At 35.4% G+C, this 21,097-nt stretch overlaps 1 protein-coding gene across 1 annotated transcript in view; it reads left to right on the top strand.

Annotated features, from left to right (window-relative positions):
• LOC145675606 (RAB11-binding protein RELCH homolog) overlaps positions 1-21,097 on the top strand; it is a 107,921-nt gene that overhangs the window by 1,072 nt on the left and 85,752 nt on the right. The window contains exons 2-5 of the mRNA XM_081746142.1: positions 6,534-6,695; positions 7,500-7,663; positions 14,072-14,245; positions 20,111-20,196. Coding sequence (XP_081602268.1) covers positions 6,534-6,695; positions 7,500-7,663; positions 14,072-14,245; positions 20,111-20,196 — 586 coding nt within the window. The remainder of the gene's footprint in view (positions 1-6,533; positions 6,696-7,499; positions 7,664-14,071; positions 14,246-20,110; positions 20,197-21,097) is intronic.

The raw sequence follows: 21,097 nt of genomic DNA, 5'->3' as shown, positions 1-21,097 counted from the left end.
ATATTTTACAACTACCATGCTGCTGAAACCTTCCGCGAATGCTTCCGCATCCGGCAAATAGTACTAACTTCCACATATCTTTTCTCGTATTAAACATAACTCTCCTGCCGAACTTACATTCCTAAACATCAACTAAAAACTTCAAATTATCATTTCTTACCTCATTTCTTCTGTAAATTTTCCTGATTTTTATAAAAAGCGGGGGGGGGGGGGGGGGGTGACTCTAAACTTAACCCCAAGTTTATAACACTTTTGCAATTACGTATGATTACTTTGTACTTTACCTTCATGCAGCACTTCACATATTTGCTTGCGTATTGAGCAATACGTATTATGTAGGTAGCACATTTTACATTTCGTATTTCTACCTCATTATACATGTGTAAGGACGCTCCCGATATAATTTCTTAAATGAAATAATAATTTTCTCCGTAATTTTGACAAATCTAGGCTGTGTTTATGTAAATTTGGATAGCACCAAACTAAGAATAACTTTCGGCTAATCTTCCGTAGATGACAACATCGAATTAGATCTACATTAACCTGTTTTTAATGTTATATTATTATTTATTTGTTGTTATTTTTCCCACCTGTCAGACACTTACTAATTTTAAGGTGTTCGTGCACTATACGGTGCTGAGTGATTCTGGTAAGTTCTGTGGCCGCCTCTAGTTCCATGAACTTGATGCATCTGTTGTCCTGAAAAAGCCGCTGGACTCTTAAAATGTTCACAGTCACTTTCCTTCCAGAACTGGTTCTCTTCTCCGTTGATGTGCAACCACTTTTCCAGTCGTCGACTCAAGTTGTATACGGTTTTGCGTGACAATGCACACTCTCTACATACTGGCACCAAAATCGCCTGTGTATTTCCGCAGTCTGTACATCCTCTTTACACAGAAACCACGTTGTCAAGCGGTGTCCTTGCTGATAACCTTCCATGTTGTCCACTCACGTAACAGTCGCGACCACCGATAAGCGACCATTACCCATACCCTTCGTAAGAAACAACCACTTCCGCAAGCATGACCACAAGTGACCACAAAAGTGTTTTCTGCACGTGCTGAGGGACACGGTTGTCACATTTTTTCTTGAAAATGTCTGGACAACACATGTTCTTTCTTCTAGAGAAAGCCATCGAGAAAACCCTAGTAAAATGTATTGACTTGGTGATCCAAGAAAAATGTTAAATGATCGAGTGCCAACAACATGATTCAAATAAGGCGAAAATACCAAAACTGAAAACGAATTATTTATGAGTTTTTAAAAAAATATATATACTATTATATTTAAAAAAATAAAAAAAAAATTATATCTAAAATGACTTACTCATCAATACCTTAAAAACTATTATAGATAGAAACATGAATTTGTACAGAATATTCCTTTGTCAAAGAGCTAGGGCTAATAAAAGATTTAAAAAAAAATATATGTACTATAAGAGAGTGAAAGAGAGTTCAAACTTTTTTTTTTTTTTTTTTGTACTAAGAATAGAATATGGCATAAATCCTCGAATTTAAGAAGATGGAACTTGATTAAAATTAACCGAAAACACGTTTCAGCGATTTCGAAAACTTCGCTCCTATAGGAAAAAAGAGAGGGTTTGTATTAATATTCAAATTTCCGATAATTTGTTCAGAAAATGCCGAATGTGAAGATTCGCTTAAGAAGGCGTAAAATTCAGCACATACACTTCTAATTACAAATTAGAGACCGAGACTTTCGGATTTTTTTTTTTTTTTAATCCGTTCCTAAGAGGGGAAATGGGGTTAATTTATATAATATTATAATCTTAGTTTTATAAAAGAAATATCCTCAGGTAATTAGAAACAAATGTCAGCAAAATTGCAAATTTGATTAGCACTCGGTTGATAAATCTGTCAGTACCAAAACTTAAAATAAAATTGAAAACTAGCTGTTGAGAATGATATCTGTAAATACTTTACTTTTGTATTGAAATCAATGTAATTCAATTGAGTGCAAATATCTTGCATGAAAACGTATTCTAAAGTTAGTGACGTGAGTTGGGTCTATGGTTTCATCATTGAAGCCAATAACTGGTGATATTAAATAAAAGTTGTTTAGAATTATTTAGTATTATTCCGATATGTGATCTCCTTTGGTTAAAGTAAAGCACTGGTTTTGGGACGCGCAAAAACGATTTAACTCAGTCTTGACTAGTGTTGTCCACGAGACGAGACGTCTTGTTAAGGTTGAAGAAGTCTCGTCTTATCTCGATTCTCAAATAATTCTCTATCCTCTCTTTCGAAACTTTTCTCGTTTTTTAAGTAATTTTATATCCTTGACTTTTGAAAGTAATGTATATACGTCAATTTTTGCACTTAGTAATAAGAAAATTAAATGCTTTATGGGGATAAGTGTTGAATAATTAGCATTAATTAAGAAAGATACATATCGCCCGGATTTCTTAACCAATGTTCATATCGAAACCAGATCCTAGCTAGGGGTTGAGCCCCCTTCGAGCACTTTCAGCCCCCTGAAACTTTCATGTTTTGATTCCTCTGCTTTGCTTCACTTCCAGGTACACGATTCTTCTATTTGTTACTTAGACTTATCTGGCCAGAAGAACCAGTTGCTTATCATCTGGTACCGCCGAAAGACACTTCCAATCAGCGAGAAAATACGTAGACACCACCAGCATACTACAATCTCTTCGAGCAAAATGTCGAGGGAAAGTAGAGAACTCGAACTTACGAACTGACAACTGTTGAAAAACATTGGTGGTCATAAACAATATATTGAAGCGTTCTATAAGGAATTAAATTTTTTGAAAAAGCATTTCAAGCTAAGATTTTCACTTCCTTCTCTTCGTTTCTTTAATTTTTAAAACAATAAAAAAAAAGTTTTACCTTTTGACTTCTTTTTGTGTTGTTACTCAATCGTGGATGAAGACGTAAGACATACTGTCTTTCTTTTTTCTCTTTTTTTTATATAAACTTCAAAAAATTCATGTTTAAATTTAGAAATATATGATTCATTTTATTATAGTTTTCAAAATTGGAAAACTATAAAGGGAAAAAAGGAAAATCACCCAATCACCTGCTTTAAGTCGTAAACTATAGCGCCAAAGGTTGGGCTCTTACAGAAATTCAGAATAAATATCTATTTTTTAAGTGCATAAATTTTTCCCCTTTCCATACTTTGTTTTTCTTTTTTTTTAATGTCATCCTGAAGAAAATAGAATCAGTTTTAAAAAATGAGATTCTTCGTTAGCTCATTTTCCCTACAGATCTTTTATGGGCAATAAATAAACATACCACTTTATCGAAAACTTTCGAATACTAACATAATGCAAGTTGGGTCTAGGCTGAACTAAAAAATAAGTTTTTACTTCTGCTGTTGCCATATTACAATTTGGAATGCAAACCTTCAAAAAAGAGAGAAACCAGTTCATTCAGTTTAGAAATCTGGCATCATTGAGTCCTTTGCGACCTCCAGTGCAGTTTGCGATTGCTATTGAGTAGCGAGGCTATATGAGACGTGGACCTACTGATTAACGTGGAATCCGAACCACATGAGCTCCCGCCGGGAATCGAACCCGGGCCTCCCACGCCAAAGGCGCATACGCTAACCACTTAGCCACGAAGGAGCTCGACTTAAAATTGAACCAATTTCGGCTGTCTGTCTAGTAAATTGGGGACTATACTCGTTAATATTTCATTTCTCCTCTTAGAATAATATCTTAGTACGTCTATAAAATCGAACGGGTTTTCTTTAGGTTCTTCATTAAACTGAGGTAATTGAATTTTTACTTCCTGTGGGACGTTTCTGTAAGAACACGCGTTGATTCCCCATTTGTACTAAGTCTGTTGCTTGTCACTCTTTAATCTAGGCCTACGTATTCTGATTATCTCTAATATTTGCTCCACGCTCAATTCTTTGAATAGTTCTATATTTAAGCTTCCTTCAAAACTTGTCAATCTACTGTATTGGCCATATTTGTGTTTTTATCTGATTTCACTTTCATACCCTAACTGTTGTAATGTTATATTCTGGAGGAATCTGCCATATCGTGTGCTTCTTTAAAAATTTAAAATAAATTATGATTGTTCGTCGTAATAGTGAGTTCCCGTAGTCCGTGCACTTAACATGTCCTACCTTATAAATTGCAAAAGGAACACCTGCATTTAATAAAATTGTAATTAAGACGCGTAATAAGTAATTAGATTAATCATTGTGTAAGATAAGTAATGTCTAGGGTAATTAATTACTAATTACGTGCATAAGTTTTGCTGAAGCGTCATGTTCATATCCGTCCATCCCAGTTAGAGTATGTTGCTACTGTTATAGAGGCCACGAAAATTAGCATGTTTGTGATACTATAGCGTCTTTAGTTTCAGTATTGAGTAAGAAATATAATATTGTACGTTTTTATTTAATATGTTCATCTGTTATATGGTATGTAATATCCTGACATAATACCATTTAAAAAAATGAAACTTACATTGGGGTGGCAACACTGTTAACCTTATGGTATCACACAGTGTATCAAGCAACGTTCCCTGCGATGTTTGTATAGCACAAAATTTCAGTACTTTTAGTCTGTTAGTTTAAAAGTTACAAGGTCGTATCAAGATAAGTGGTCCACGTTTATATAGTGCGTTCCACGAATAACACTAAGACTAGTCTCCTGAAGAAACCAAGGCAGATAGAAATATGAAATCTTTTGTAACCTTGAAGGGACATAAAAGACAAAATTATGATAATAAGGAAAATCCTCCATAAGGGAAGGCCTAAGGGGTTTACGAGGGGTAACTACGAGTACTTCGACCGTACTTACGGATGGCCGCCATGATGGATAGAGACACGATAGCGACAAACAGATTCCAGAACTGGTCTCTACACGTCATTAGCTTTCAAACGAAGTACGACACGATGGGGGTTGCTATGCTATTTTAAAATTAGCCCCCGTAGCCCCCTTGAGAGCACCATATCAGCTTAATGTTGTCTTTTATGTTCCTTGAAGGATACGAAAGATTTCATGTTTCTATCTGCCTTGGTTTCTTCAAGAGACAGACCTTACAAGTAAACGGTCCAAAATGGATGAATCGAGTTGCGGGATGAAACATAGTGCGCCTGATAGAGGATGTACAAATATGTATATGTGTAAAGTTATAGCGGCTGAGCGCCATAAGAGACGGAGGGGGAGGAGGTCAAAGTTGGTGGGAGAAAGGCTATGCTATGTTATTGAAGTACATTAAATATACTGTTGAATATTGAAAATAGTGAAAGATAGACAAAGCAAACGGTGATAGTTTCACATATTGGCAAAAGAAGAATGGGCAGAGCAAATCACAAACCTCCGCCGCCATGTTGAAAGCTGTGATATTTTTTGAAATAGAAAGATAGTCATGCAATATATCAATTAGGGCCAGCATGTTCTCAAAAAGTCAATTATGAACTTTAGTGATCGTTATATGTACTTATTTGGATGATTTAGAATCGTGTGTGTAGTTATTTACGAAAATCTAGGAAACTGATACTCGTATGTTGAAAGTTTGGATTATTACGAAAGCACATGTAAGTTGAACATATCTACAGGCCAAGAAAACTAACAGCGAATTTTGATGGTAATAATAATAATGATGAAATAATATACAACTTGGATATCAAAATTCATTGTTAGTCTTCTTGGCTTGTGAATATGTTCAAATACATGTGTTTTCGTAATAATCCAAACTTTCAACATACGAGTATCAGTCTCCTAGATTTTCGTAAATAACTATACACACGATCCTAAATCATCCAAATAAGTACATATAACGATCACTAAAGTTCATAATTGACTTTTTGAGAACATGCTGGCCCTATTTGATATATTACGTGACTATCTTTCTATTTCAAAAAATATTATAGATTTCAAAATGGCGGATTTTAAGATGACGGCGGAGGTTTGGAATTTGCTCTGCCAATTCTTCTTTCGCCAATATGTGAAACTATCACCTTTTGCTTTGTCTATCTTTCACGATTCAACAGTATATTTAATGTATTTCAATAACATAGCTTAGCCCTTCACCCCCCAAATTTTGACCTCTTCCCCCTCCGTGGCACTTAGCCGCTATAACTTTGCACGTACACATATTTTTACATCCTCTACCAGGCGCACTATGTCTCATGCCACAACTCGATTCATCCATTTGGATCCTTTACTTGTTAGTTTTATGCGTGGAATGTACTTCAAATGACCGCCATGTTGGATAGGGACACGCTAGCGACATGCAGTTTCCAAAACTGGTCTTTATATGTGATTACCTTTCAAACGAGGTACGACACGTTGGGTTTTGCTATTTAAAATTTTATAGTCACCCCTCGTATCTCATGGGGGTTTTCCATATCAGCATAATGGTGTCTTTTATGTCCCTTGAAGGTTACAAAAGGTTTCATGTTTCCATCTACCTTGGTTTCTTCAGGAGAAGGGTCTTAGTGTTATTCGTGGAACGCGCTATTATATATAAATGTAGGTTGATTGATTGACTGAGTTACTCGCTTATTTATTTATTTATACTTTTTCCCAGAGAGATCATCGAGCCAAGCAACCCTTGATTCTTTGGACTTAACGCGATACTCGGAAGATGGCGAGCGAGGAGTGGACGAGAGAGTGGCTGTTCTGGAGTTTGAACTTCGGAAAGCGAGGGAAACCATAAGTGCTCTTCGTGCTAACCTCACTGTAGCTACAGGTGAATAACAATTATATTGATAATGTTTTTTATTTCAGAAAATGGATTTATGGAGATTTCAGGAAGTTGTCAACAATAAAGGTACTTGCCGTCTTATCATTTAACTGCGAGTAGTAAGAGATGAAAAATCTCAGTAACATTATTTATTTCTATAGTGGATTGTAAATTTGTAATTGGCTTTTACTCTAGCTTTAAATATTATACATTATATTACGTAAGAAATTAGGTGTATGGTCTGTATTCACTTTTGCGTGGAATTGAGTAAGAATGGGTCTTACTAGTAATTAAGCTACACTGTAGAAAGTTTCTACCATAGAGAACGTCTTCCATTTCTTTCTAGATGTGCTAAACTCCAATCTAAAAAGAACTCACGTATTTTAGAAATTACAGACTCAGATAAATACAGGATGTTTCAAAACAACAACAACATTTGGGAGATGATTCCTGACACCAAGATAATACAAATAATATAGACCAACCTGGGTGCACAAATGCTTCTTTTTGTAGTTATAGGCTGCCGAAAACATGAAGAACTGAACTTTAAATGTCCATAGCTTCAAAACTATAGTCAAGACTTTACTTAAGAACTAGTATGTGTCCTATCGAAATATCCATGTTTCAAAATCCTGCGGTACTTCCGCAACAATTTTTATACGGGGAGTTGGTGAGTACTTCAAATTATCTGCTATAGAGTTAGTAAATTATTATTATTATTATTATTATTATTATTATTATTATTATTATTATTATTATTATTATTATTATTACTATTATTATGAAAGTGCTATTTTTGTTTTCTTTCAGAGTCAGAAACTACTACCCCTGATGCCGGAACGTTTAAACCAGTTACAAATGAAAGTATTAAACCTCATGAGCAACGGGCTTTAAATTTCCTTGTTAATGAATATCTTCTTCTTCATGGCTATAAGCTTACTTCCATTACCTTTGCTGATGAAAATGAAGATCAAGTAAGTCCTTATTTATAGTTTTCATTCTCTATTTATATTAAAATACACTGTGTGATTAAAAGAACCTGGACACTCCTTGAAAATAGTCAGTTGAACCTAAGAGTGCCAGATAGTACTTTATTCCTGTATGCTTATTTTATTTTCTTTCCGTTCAGGATTATTTTGCTCCACATATAATAGGGTCATTTCATGTGAATTCAACCAAGCCCAAAACCTCATGGTGTCAGATTTCGGTGAAACTTGGTATACATGTAGGCCCCCTATGAGAGGTGATCATGCACCATATTGTAGCCCCTACCCCATATAGTTTCAGAGCACAGGGTGGTGGAAAATGGACAAATTTGATGTTTTTTGAAGAATCTTATAGCTTGAATTGATCATATCTCCCGTAAATATTGAGCTAGAGAGAAAAATAATATACCATTTTGAAGAGGAAAGAATAGGCTACAAGCTATGAATTTGAAACTTAAAACATAAAACGATAGTTATGCCTGTTGTTCTGTATGGTTGTGAAACATGGTCGCTTACTCGGAAGGAAGAACATAGATTGAAACTATTTGAGAACAAGATCCTGAAACGAATATTCAGACCCAAGAGAAACGGGAATGGGGAATGGTGGAAACTTCATAACGAGGAACTACATATTTTATACGGTTTACTAAACATTGTTATGGTCATCAAGTCTAGGAGGCTTAAGTGGGCAGGTCATGTAGCCAGGATGGAAGAAAGTAGGAACGCTTTCAAAGTCTTAACTGGAAGACCAACCGGTAAACGGCCATTAGGAAGACTTAGGCGCAGATGGGAGTACAATATTAACCCTGCTGTTCTGTTCGGGTCTATTTGACCCGAAATGGATTTTGATTTCTCATAAAATTTATGATAATTTTCGTAGTATGAATAAAGTTTGTGACTTTGTTTTATTCAATCCAAATTATATTTTCTGAAAATCTCAAACTTTTATTATTAACGGTTTTCGAAATTTTCCTATATATTACTAATGTACTGTTCGGGTCAACATGACCCGAAGAAGTTTTTCTGTGGTGTGTAAGTGAATTTTCAACTGCTGTCTTACATTTCTCGCAGAACTTGTGTATCTACTTTCGTGATGTGTGGAAAAGATGGATGGAAGTTCTTCCTAAGCTATATTATCCTGATGGAAACGTCAGTGTTGATGAACAATTATTAGAATTTAGAGGACGTTGACCTTTCAAGCAGTATATACCAGATAAACTGGCAAAATACAGTATAAAAATCTGAACTGTATATGATAGCAAAACATCTTACGTACTCAAACAACATGTATATATAGGAGGTCTATGTAAAGAACCCGGTGCATAGTCTGAGATGAACCAAGTTATGTGTGTTGTAAGCGATCTTGTTTCCTAACTAATTGGCCATAATGTAACTTGAGTATTTTTTTCATCTCGTTCAATTTAGGACAGAATCTGTTTGGAAAGAAAATAACTATGCTTGGGACAATAAGGAAAAACAAACCTGAACTTTCGAAAATTTTGTCAAAGGAAGAACTGCATTCATCGTCGTTTTGTTTTGCAAACAATAAAACCGTTGTACATTTTATCCCTAAGAAAATTAGAAACATTGTGCTCATTAGTACTCTTCACACAGAAGACATCAGCAACCGAGTTGACAAGAAACCCAACATATAATTGGATTGTAATTCAACTAAAAGAGCTGTAGACACTTTATATCAACTTGTGAACACATACACATGTAAACGGAAAACCAACAGATGGCTCATGATATTTTTGTATAATATGATCGATATATCAGCTTACAATGGATTTATTTTGTGAGCTTATATCAACCCAAGCTGGCAGTAAGGTAAACTATTCAAAAAAGATTGTATTTGGCAGAACTTGGAAAATTTATCATTCTACCTGACATATAATCTTTACAATATATGCCGAGAAGTGACGAGTCTCGAAGGATTGTAACCATAGCACAAGGAAGTGGTGAATCTAAAGCTATAATGATAACACCCGAAACAGGTATTCCTATCAAGTGTGCAAGGTGTAGATACTGTCCATCATCTAACGACATCAAGACAAATTTGGTTTGCTTTATTTGCAAGAAACGTATCTGTAAATCTCATGGTGTTTATCACTGTCCGCGCCGTAAATAAAGAGCGGTGTGATCGCGCCTAACGCTTACCAAATTGTTTCATGGAAGCTTGTCAATAGTACCGCTTACCAAATTTACGAACAAGTGTTATGCGTGTCTAATGTGTTATATTTTCTTTACTCATTACCAATCTTGTGAAGACTAAAAACAGTAAAGCAATACAGTGACGTGTGGGTTCTACGAATGTGAACAGTTGCATGGTAATAAAATTCTTACTACCATAAGCCATCTTGTTTTAGGTGAACATAACTAATATTCCAAGTTAAAATACAGTAAACCACTAGCAAATGTCCAATATTTGTGTCTAATTCAAAATTTCCTATATTTTGGTTTCATCAAGAGAATGTACATATGATGATGATGAAATTTTCTGCGCGAAGGCAGGTGTTGACCCGAAGGTGCCTGTGCAAGATGAACCCATGACGGTTTGCTATTGCCTTCCATGGGATGATGAAACATCTTAACGACGGGACCTACAATTCAAAATAGGATCCGAACCACTTGTGTCCCCACCGGGAATCGAAGCCGATACCTCTTGATTATAAGGCAACGATTGTAACCAATCACCCACCGGGGAAATTATGTACACTCATGTCCAAAATTATTGTCGCATGTCTATAAATATGTTGTTGTAGGAATATAATTTGATAACGAATTCGTCCGGTATTTCTTAAAATGCTAGTATGTGTATAATTGGCAAAGACATGTATGTGGCAAATTTCTTGTCAAAAGAGCAGTAAATAAGAACAATAAAACAAAAATATATTTTTTTTTGGTCCATTTAGCAACATTTTGTTTTACTCATTCTAATTTTCGTATTTATAATTCCTTTTCTATTTAATTTACAACAATATATATTTCCCGATTATACACTTGGTATCAGTATTAAAAATACCTTGCAAAATTATTATCAAATTATATTCTTACAAGAAAACAGTTATAGATATGCGACAATCATTTTGGACATGAGTGTACATGTAATGCATTGTAAAATATTTAAAGACAATTAAAATATTTTCCTAGCACTAGACTATTATATAAACTAGTCATTGTTTAAAAACCTGACCCTTTTCCAATACAATTTAATTATGGGTCATATTGACCCGAACAGTATATGTGTATAGTAAATGGGAACAGAGCAGCAGGGTTAAGATGGATCTCGCAGAGATAGGAATACAAAGTGGAGACTGGATCCAGTTGGCTAAGAATAGAAGTCAGTGGAGAGCTTTTGTGAACGCGGCATTGAACTTCCGGGTTCCATAGGCCATAGAGTTAGTTAGTTTGAAACTAGAGGCAACTGAGAGGATGTTTCTGAGAAAAACAGAAGGCAAAACCAGAAGAGATAGGAAAAGGAATGTCAAAATAAAAGAAATGCTCAAAATAACTCCATTAGAGGATAAAATAATGAAAATATAGTTTAGATGAATAGCCATTTGATACAATTGGGAGAAGAGAGAATAGTAAAAGACATACATGAAGCAAAACTTACAGGAAGAAACCAAAAGGAAGACCAAGGAAAACATGACTAATGAGAAATTGTAACGAATAGGAAGATTCCATGGAGTTGAGTTGAGTTCATTTTCAGCTTAACGTCCCTTTCAGCAGCGAGGCCGCATAAGACGTGGACCTACAGCTTAATGTGGAACCACATGAGCTCCCGCCGGGAATCGAACCCGGGTCTCCCACGCCAAAGGCGCATACGCAAATTGCTTAGCCACGAAGAGCTCAGAGGTTCCATGGAATGTTATACTAGCAAGAAATAGAAATGAATGTAAAGCTCTATCTAAGCCCCTCTATACCGAGAGCTAGAAGAGGATAGATTAAATACATAATGTAAGTTACATGTAGTAGTTTGAGGTTTTTTCTTTGTTTCTTTTTTTACCTCAGAGGTTTTAACAGTAACATTACATAATCTTTGTTATAACTAAATCGTTGTCATGATGTTTCCATTTTCGGAGTAAGGAATGCAGTGTGACTTGACGCATTCGGAGGAATTATAGTGTTGTTATAATTCAATATTACAACTTTTAGAAAATAATTAATGTAATTTAGTCCAATCTTCATTTGTTTATCTGATAATTGTCTATCATTTCTGTTATACTATTGTTCTGTAATATTGTTTGTAAATATTTTATTATATATATTTATATTATAGAAAATTTTGTTTTTACTAGAAAATCATGACTGGTCAAACTCTTTCGCGGAAATGTAGTATCTTACACCCAATTATTGTTCCATGCAGTTTTAGGTTATTGAAATTGAACCTAAGTTGACTTTACCTCCTTTTCTCTTCTTCCTAACATCAAGCGGCAAGGGAGATGGCAGGTGTTTCCCCGCACTTTTACGGGAAGATATAAAACTTTCATTGGAGCTATAATAAAGAGATATATAGATATAGCTAGATAGATATATAAATTTTGATAAATTTACGTTCAACTGTGCAAAAAAACGAATTACAAAGTAATGCATACAAAGGAGATGATATATAAGGCGCTCGATGAGCCATTATATATATATATATATATATATATATATATATATATATATATATATATATATAATATTGTGCATGTAAACTATGGTTTCTAAGCTTATAAACAAACATAAGTATAGTGGGTTCATGGAGCGGCTCATAGAAAATTGGCTGAAAAGTGCGAAAAAGCATCTAAACTGGCAAAATATTAACAAAAATGTGTTGTTTGTGGGGTTCTTTGTGTGACTTTCTACAGTATTTTTCATCTATATCTTATATAGATGTAATCTTTAATGCTTGAATTTTATATTTATACGATTTACTTGTTTTCATGAACTTTTTTAATTTTTCATGACTCTCATAGAAGAAAAAAAAAAAAAGATCTTTAGCAACCTCCTTTCACGTGAAGTTCTGATAAGCAACTGAACATAATTATGGAGCAGATCGTTACACACTTAAATGAACACGTCAAGGGGCCATAAGTCTTGTCGAACCGCTGGTTATTTGTATTGCTGTTACGTATTATTAATAGTAATAAAACAGAAAATCATTACTGAGGACACTTTTAACCCATGCGAAGAAGCACATCGAGGCCTGTGAGCACTGCCAGACATCCGCGCGTATAATTACTGTATGAGAGCAACCGTGAACTCAGGCTCCTACACAGGGGTAAAAATTGGCCAAATTCTTCTCTACAGATAATACTGTTTATCTTTCTCTCTCCTTCTCTCTGTTTATATATATATATGGGCCTTGGGGCGTTTTTTCAGCAACTGAATGCCGAATTCCTGAGCTCAAGAATAACATGAAAACAAATGAGAACTTGTTCACACAGCGAGGATGAAAAAACGCCTAGCTTGAAATGCTGCTGCATCATTTTTTCTTGACTGCATTGTTTCTTGTGTGATTTGATCAAGTACAGGATCCCGATGGAAAGAACATTTAGTCACTGATCATAAAAGTAAGGCACTGATTATAAGATTAATGAAATAAAACTCAATCACATCTGGTATACCCTAAATAATTGTCGTAAGAAATAACACACAAAAGTATTTGTATATCTTATATATATGTATTAAAATATATATAAAACAGCAAGGACCACAAAGTGTGCCATAGATGTAAGACTCGTCACTGGCGATAATCCTGGACATGAATGATGAATCGTCTGGAGCACGCTTACGGAGATCTTGAGACACTTTGACGCGATGTTCCTTCCGCTTAGGGGTCAACAGTCGGGGACAAACTTCGCAACAAACAGTCGCTCACATATTTAATTTCAATGTTAGGATTGTTAGCACTGACCCATGCGAAACAGCATCTATGTCTGCAATCTGATTTATTGTTTGACGATCTTTATGCTCCAGTTCTTTAGTTTGATTCATATTTTCGGGTGTGGTTCTCGTGGAAAGTTGTGTAGATGGCTCAACGTCTTCCAACTTTGAAGCGCATATGCTACTTGAAATATTGCATACAACTCGTTGCCTCATGGCCGTAAAATTATCGCAACACGTTCAGTTTCTGTTGCCAATTTGGCCATTTTAATGCAAAATTTCACGTTGGGTTGTTATTACAAGTTTTGTCCATGATGCAGACTACCAATCACACGTGTCCACAGAACCACCATCAGAACAACTGTCGATGCTAACACAGGTTAAAAGTCAATAGCTGGCAACCTTCTGCTACCATATGTTGACGCACTCCAGAAGTAATCCGTAAATATGTTGGCAGCCGTGTATATTCAATTGATGCTGCTGATGGTGCTAATTTCTTCAATTTCTTTTATATTTCAGGATTTCGAAGACTGGGATGATGTGAGACTGAACATACCTAAACCACCTGAACTGTTGTGCCTCTACAGGGAGTTCATGCGACAAACAAATTTAGGAGCAGAACACAAACATGTTGGATGTCAAACTGAGGGACTACAAAATGTTGAAACAAATGCAGGACAATTACACGATTTGGTAGGATTGTGATGCTTCTGCTTTTATATATATTTATATACAAAGGGTGCACAAGAAGTAATGACAACATTGGTATAATTCGTATCTGGCTTTATGTGCAGAGGAACACCTGTTATATGTTACTTTTCTTTAATATAGTCGCTTCCCATCCAGTGTTTGCCAGATTAGGCTATAAGTAGCAGATTGGATGATTTTTTAAGCGTCCTCGCTATCAAAATTTCAAATTGGGCAACATACTAGTTTTGACCTACTTTTAATTATGTGGAGGCTATAACTGTTAAGAGTGCGCTGCTTTCTTATTTCCATACATGAAATCATAAATTATTAGTTGTATTTAGTACAACAGAACTTTTGTCTGCTGAATATTCTATTCACAACGAACAATACGTTTTGTAAAACTAACACGTTTCATAATTCTTTAATTCTTGTTTTAGTATTTTTTAATCTCCAGATCTGACAGCACTGTACTTTTGTTGATTTAATGCTGTTGCAGCATCACTGACCTTGTTGATGTCTTAGGAATGCCTAAGCCTAGTTATTACGGAGCTGTGTAAACGTGAACATTGCAAATTTAACTGTTTTACTGTATTATCCATATTACTATAACTCAAATAAGCACTTCCAAAACTCAAATAAGAACTTCCAAAACTTATGGCTCTCAGATAAAAAAGAAAAAAAAAGTAAATGAATTAAAGGAGAGAGGAATTTTAGTGAAAATTTATTCTGTAAACGTTATAAAGTGTATTTAAGAACCTACAAAACTGACTTAAGCAAACATATATCCTTGAAAATCAGAAAGGTTCTCTTACTATCATCTACTCAGTTCATTCCACACTGCAATTCTACTGTTCTTGATGTATAGAGTTTGCCCTAACACACCACCGCCAACAGTCCAGAGCTGCGGTCACCGCCTGATTATCGCCAACAGGGCCGGATTTAGGGGGGTGCACGTACCCCCCCCCCCTTTGTTGTAAATATAACTATCTAAAATGAGAAGCTAGCAGTGAAAATAGCAACACTTTGCGAAACTTTCTTGTCATTATTTTTTCGTTTGAGACTTAAAAGAAAGCAGAGCTTTGCAAAAGCAATAGTTGATTTTCTGAAGGTTGAAGGAAAGGGATTCACCAAACAAAACAATATAACATTTGTCAAGTAGCGAAGAAAACAGAAGCCAGGAGAAGAGAACATTTTTTTTCCTGTATATCTCTTGCGACCCACTTTATAATACCCGTCACTTCTCCCGTTCTATGTATCAGCGTTGTCAGGGGTAGAGAATATTGTCGCATGTCACTTTGAAGAATTTCAGTGTGATTGGTTATTTTAGTAGTTATTGGTGCACCCCCTCAGAAAATCCTGGATCCGGCCCTGATTGCCACCCATGCATCTGACGTATTTCAAACTCTAAGTGTTTATATTAAGTCGATAAGGATATGTATATACGTTATTAGTAAAAGTGTGTAGCAGCAAAACAATTCATTTTTGTGTTTGGGCTACAAATAGTTCAAATCCGTTACTTTTTAGAGCACAGCCTCGCTGTTTTTTAATCTTCGAATCTGGCAATACTGCTCCCATCTCTATAAGCTTCTGCCACACGTGTGAAAGGCGTCGTACACGATCAGCGCATCAATCTTTGTCGATTTCCCTCAGGCACCGTTGTATGACACGAATGATGGCTTCTCTTCTGTCGTAATGCTTGCCCCCAGAAGTGTTTCCTTCAGTTTGGTGAAAAGGTCGTCACAATGTCTTTGAGAACATTGTTCTGCTCTGCGTCCACTTGTCATTTCACTCTTGATCCACGCTTGTTATCTTTCTGAAACATGTTATGGCCCTTCCACTTTCCACCTTTCCTTTACAGCTTGCTACTTTTCTCTGAATAACACAGTCATTATCACTCACTACATTTCATCACCTCATATTTCCTTATCTGCTTGGGAACTCTTGAAGTGCTTAAACACAACCCTATAATATTAGAACAGTGTTTTCACTACTTTTTTATCCAACCTATGTACTACGTATATACGAGGGTAAGTAAAAAAATTTCCAATATTTTGAAATAACTCTACATTGTTCAAACTGACCTCTGTCCTCATTTATTTTATTGTTACGTTGTTATTGTCATGTTATGAAAGTTTCATCTTAACTCCTCCATTTGTCTTCCTTTTGTTGCAGATAGATCATGGCCGCTCCATTACAAGTTTGCAGCAAAGATGAAAAACGAGCAGTGATCTGTTTTTTGTAGTCGGAATGTGTATCAGAGGCCGCAGTCCATCAAAGACTTTAGGCACAATACGGGAACAGTGTCTTGCAGCAACGGAGTGTCTACGAATGGATTGAAACATTTGTGCCATAGATGGTCGTCCGGCTCCATTCTCACGCGTAACACTTGTGTGACCATTTTTAATTTTTTTTTTTTTTTTTTTTTAATCCAGTTATGAACACTAAGTTGCGGAAAGATACTGTTGCCGTATTGTGTCGAAAGTCTTTGATGGATTGCTGCTCCTGATATATCTTCCGACCACAACAATCGGATCACTGCTCGTTGTTTCTCTTTGCTGCAACTTATAATGGAGCGGCTATGACCAATCTGCAACAAAAGGAAGACCAATAGAGGAATTAGGATCAAACTTTCATATCATGATCACAATAGCATAACAATAAAATAAACGAGGACAGAAGTCAGTATGTACTATGTAAGAAGAATTATGTCAAAATTGCGGATAATTTTTGACTTACCTTCGTACATATTTTAGTTTGAATTTTTTCTCTCGCTACGTACAGTTAAAGCTACCTTTCGTGGCTTTTATTCTTACAGAAGTCCAAACAAAAATAGCTTGATTTTAGTTTTCTGTGAATAATAGTAATACAGGAAGTAGAAGTAAATTCAGTTTAAACTGCTTCTACATAGTGTGTTAGAAGTTTTAGACATTTTATTTAGAAATGAGTAATGCCTTGATTATGTTTTGTTGTCGTAAGGTGATTGTGGTGTATTGGGCAGCTGTGAGTACCAGCTAAGGAAATTTTGCTGTAGGATTTCGTAACAGTTTTTAAAATTCCAAAGCAGTGCTTCACAATTATTTCAAAGTTGTAGAGCCCCATTTTATTTTCATGGCAAAGTTCGGACACCACAGCATTAAATTTTGGTATATGCGTAAAAGTAGCAGTTTAGAAGTGGATAGCAATATTTACAATTAAATTATCATCGTTTATTTATGTTATAACCATGCGACATACAATATATGCCAGAATGTAGATGTCATGAAAAAATAAATAAATAAATAAAAATAAAACTCTTGTTGATTTGGTCAATTCTTTCCGATTCTGGCTCAATTTTTGCTACTTATAGCCTTAAATCAGGTTCAACAACAAGCCGAATACTATGTCTGTTTCTCAGGAAACAGTATATTGAAAATGGTTGTTCAGTCAGTGTATTGAAACTGATGAAGGAACAGAAGATAAAAGTCATCCTAATATTTGGAAAGGCAGTTCCAGAGACATTGCAGAAGACAACAACAGATGGTACCCAGATAGACATCCAATATTACACAGCACGGTCATGTACGTGATAATCAAATTCCCCAAAGACCGCACAACCAATAAGGTGACAAAAATAACGGTTCTAGTATCGTTTGTGAAGAGTTTCAAATGCAGTTCTTGTCGTCTTTCACTGGAATATGTTATCAGCCAGGCCGGCATCGTCAGGATATTGCATACCAATCGTTGGCATCCTTTAACTACACATTCAACATATACTAAATGAGGGTAAACTAGATCGAGGGCAGAGTTATGCACGCAGGCTGGAAACCGACACGAACTGGATCCCTCTTTTGCACGTGGCATGCTGTTCAACGACAAACCGTATATTAGTTTGATTTGGAGATCAATCTGCATAATTGTCAGTACTAGTGTGACAGTAAACCGAAGTGAGTTGATCCGAGTAAGGAACCTTGTCCTGCAAAAGTAATGATGTGGTATGACATATGGGATACCCATACCATTAGTTTATTTTTCACCGACACGCCTTAACGGCGCAACAATTTATTCCGCTCGTGCAGGAACATGTGTTCCTTCCTTTCCTTCTGACCAAGACAGCACTTTTCATTATTTACGACACGATGGGATCCCTCTCTACTATAGGGTTTGTCTGCGTCAGTGATCCCATGCACAACTGGGAAGTGGGTTGATTGCCGCGGTCCCGTGGAATAGTTGCCCAGTTTGTCTGACCTTACACCTTTGATTTCTGTCTATCGGTCATCTGAAGCAAATGGCATTTGCTGGGAAACTCCGCGATATGGGGCACCTACAATAACTCATTCAGCATACATGTGATCACATTTCACCGTTTATTCTCCTGCGTGTGCAGTTGGAATAAATATGACGACTTCGATTATACATTAGACAAGATGGTCACCACATAAAATATGTGATGTATCATGCCGTTGGTAGGTAATTTTCTAACTTAATACAAACCATAGAAGATATGAAACCACATAACATACAAACCATAGAAGATATGAAAGAAACAATTATACCTTTGGATTTCTGATCTCACGCCGATGTTACTTGATTTGACATCCCTCTTATCCCAGTTGAAATTTTGAACTTTCATTCAAGATCACGGCCGTGATCATCCCCCTCCCACCGTCTACTACATCTCTCATTAACAAATTTCATATTTTCCTCTCACATTTCAAAAGAATTCTCAGATTCTTCTCAAAAAAGGATGTCGAAAGACTCTTTGACTCAGCCTGTACCAACTTTTTTTTTTTTTTAAAAAAAAAAAAGATCATATCTTTTATAGATACGATTTCAACAAGAATTCAGAGTCGAAAAGATCGACGGAACTGAGATCCGAACTCGGGTTTCGGCTTACTGTGTGGGCGTGATGACCAATATGGTACTTAATACACTTTTCAAGTTTTCACCACTTTATATTATTTCTTAAGCTCTTATGCACATTGACTAATTGACTTACCTTATTTTTTCTTTTCAAAGCTCACTTAGTTGAACTTGCGCTCCCTACACACCGCATCATCACATATGAGCATGAATCCCCTTGTCATTCCAAACAACATCTGTAAAGTGTACATGCCACTTTACAGACACAAGTGAAAGATGTCTTGATAGAAATCAGCAAGGGGTATCATAACGGAGAGATTTTTCGATTATTTTTTGAATATCTCACACGGTTTGCAAGATTTGAGCCTACATCCGGTTGGAGTTTCTAATTCCTGTATGATCAGTGTTATCTTTCTTCTTGCATGCAGTATGTAATAAGCAAATACATGACACACACAATTAATTATAATGTCAGTGATATATGGTGTTCATTGTGAAAAACATTCCAAAGAATAAATATTCATCTTAGACTGGAGAAATGGTTACCCTTCGGTTTTAATTTTCAGTTGGGCATGAAACAAATGTCTGAGAGATATGCTACTTCCGTATACAATTATGTGGTGTTGGAATGTATAACTTGTAGGATATAATGTTTTACTTTTTCAAAATTTCAACACTTCCAGTGTATCCCTAAAATATGTAATAAAGAAATAACGGCCATGTTTTTTTTTAAATATTCAGTTAAAACGACAATCTACACAAAATTTGGAATCGACCAGTGAAAGCGGCACGTTTCTAGCACTTGTGGTTTTCGAGATCTCATTGTCGAAAGGATTGGAGACAAACACATAAAGTTTTCTTTGGAGATAAAGATATAAACCTATTATTTTAATATATAGATACTAAGGGGTGTAATAATAGTAATAAAACATTGACAGTTATTATTATTATTATTATTATTATTATTATTATTATTATTATTATTATTATTATTATTATTATTATTATTATTATTATTATTATTTTCAGATATTGGAAAATGACCATTTGAGGGAGCAGATTAGTGTCTTGGAAATGGAGAAACATGAATTAGAGAGTCTATGGAACGCTGAAAGGTAATTTAAGGATAGTTTGTTAGCAAAGCTAATGCAATACTTCAATGAAGATAACGCAATTGAATTTTATAACCTCGTGTTCTGTCCCAATTATTTATCACTCACGTAAACAATTTCAGTTATCATATGTGCATTTGAAAACTTGCATTACATCGTTGGAAAATAGAATTCATAACATATTAAATATTTAATTGAATACTTATTTTTTTTTTTTTTATTTAGGAATTAACACAAGTGACTACAAGTTTATTTAAGGATGCCATGTAAAAATAATTTTTAGTAGTTATCAGTAACTTTCCTTATTCTGAATATTGTAAAGTTTTGTTTATACAGGTATAAGTAGAGCTAAATTGCACCGGGTGTTACAGAAATGTCACAATATTTTGTAAACAGATTCATGACATCAAAATAAGGAAAAAAAAATAATATGGACCTGTGCTCAAAAGTGAATAGTTTCGGAGTTATATGGTGCCGAAAACGTGAAATAAGTGAACTTTAAAAGTTCATAGCTCCACTACTATGGAACTTATCGTAGTCGCATCAAGACATCACTGAGGAACTTGTATGTGAACTATCCCAATATTCAGGTTTAAGAATGCTCCAGTACTTGCACACAAATTTTTAGAGAGGTAGATGTAGAGTGATCAAGTTCTCCAAAACAGCCTCTCTAAAAATGATTGTGCAAGTATCGGAGGGTCTGAAAGATAGATATTTGGATAGTTCACATATTAGTTTCTCATTGGTGTCTTGACTCGACTACGACCGGTTCTATAGTAGTGGAACTATATCCTTTAAAAGTAACCAATTCCTTGGTAAGTAGCCAATTGTTTGTTAATTTATATCTTTTAAAGTTCACTTTTTTACATTTTCGGCACCCTGTAACTACGAAATAATGCACTTC

The sequence above is a fragment of the Thermobia domestica genome, chromosome 18, assembly GCF_964235325.1.
Source record: "Thermobia domestica chromosome 18, izTheDome1.hap1.1, whole genome shotgun sequence".
In the NCBI taxonomy this organism is placed as follows: domain Eukaryota; kingdom Metazoa; phylum Arthropoda; class Insecta; order Zygentoma; family Lepismatidae; genus Thermobia; species Thermobia domestica.
The sequence above is the reverse complement of the archived record's forward strand: the minus strand, read 5'-3'. Positions and strand labels throughout refer to the sequence as shown.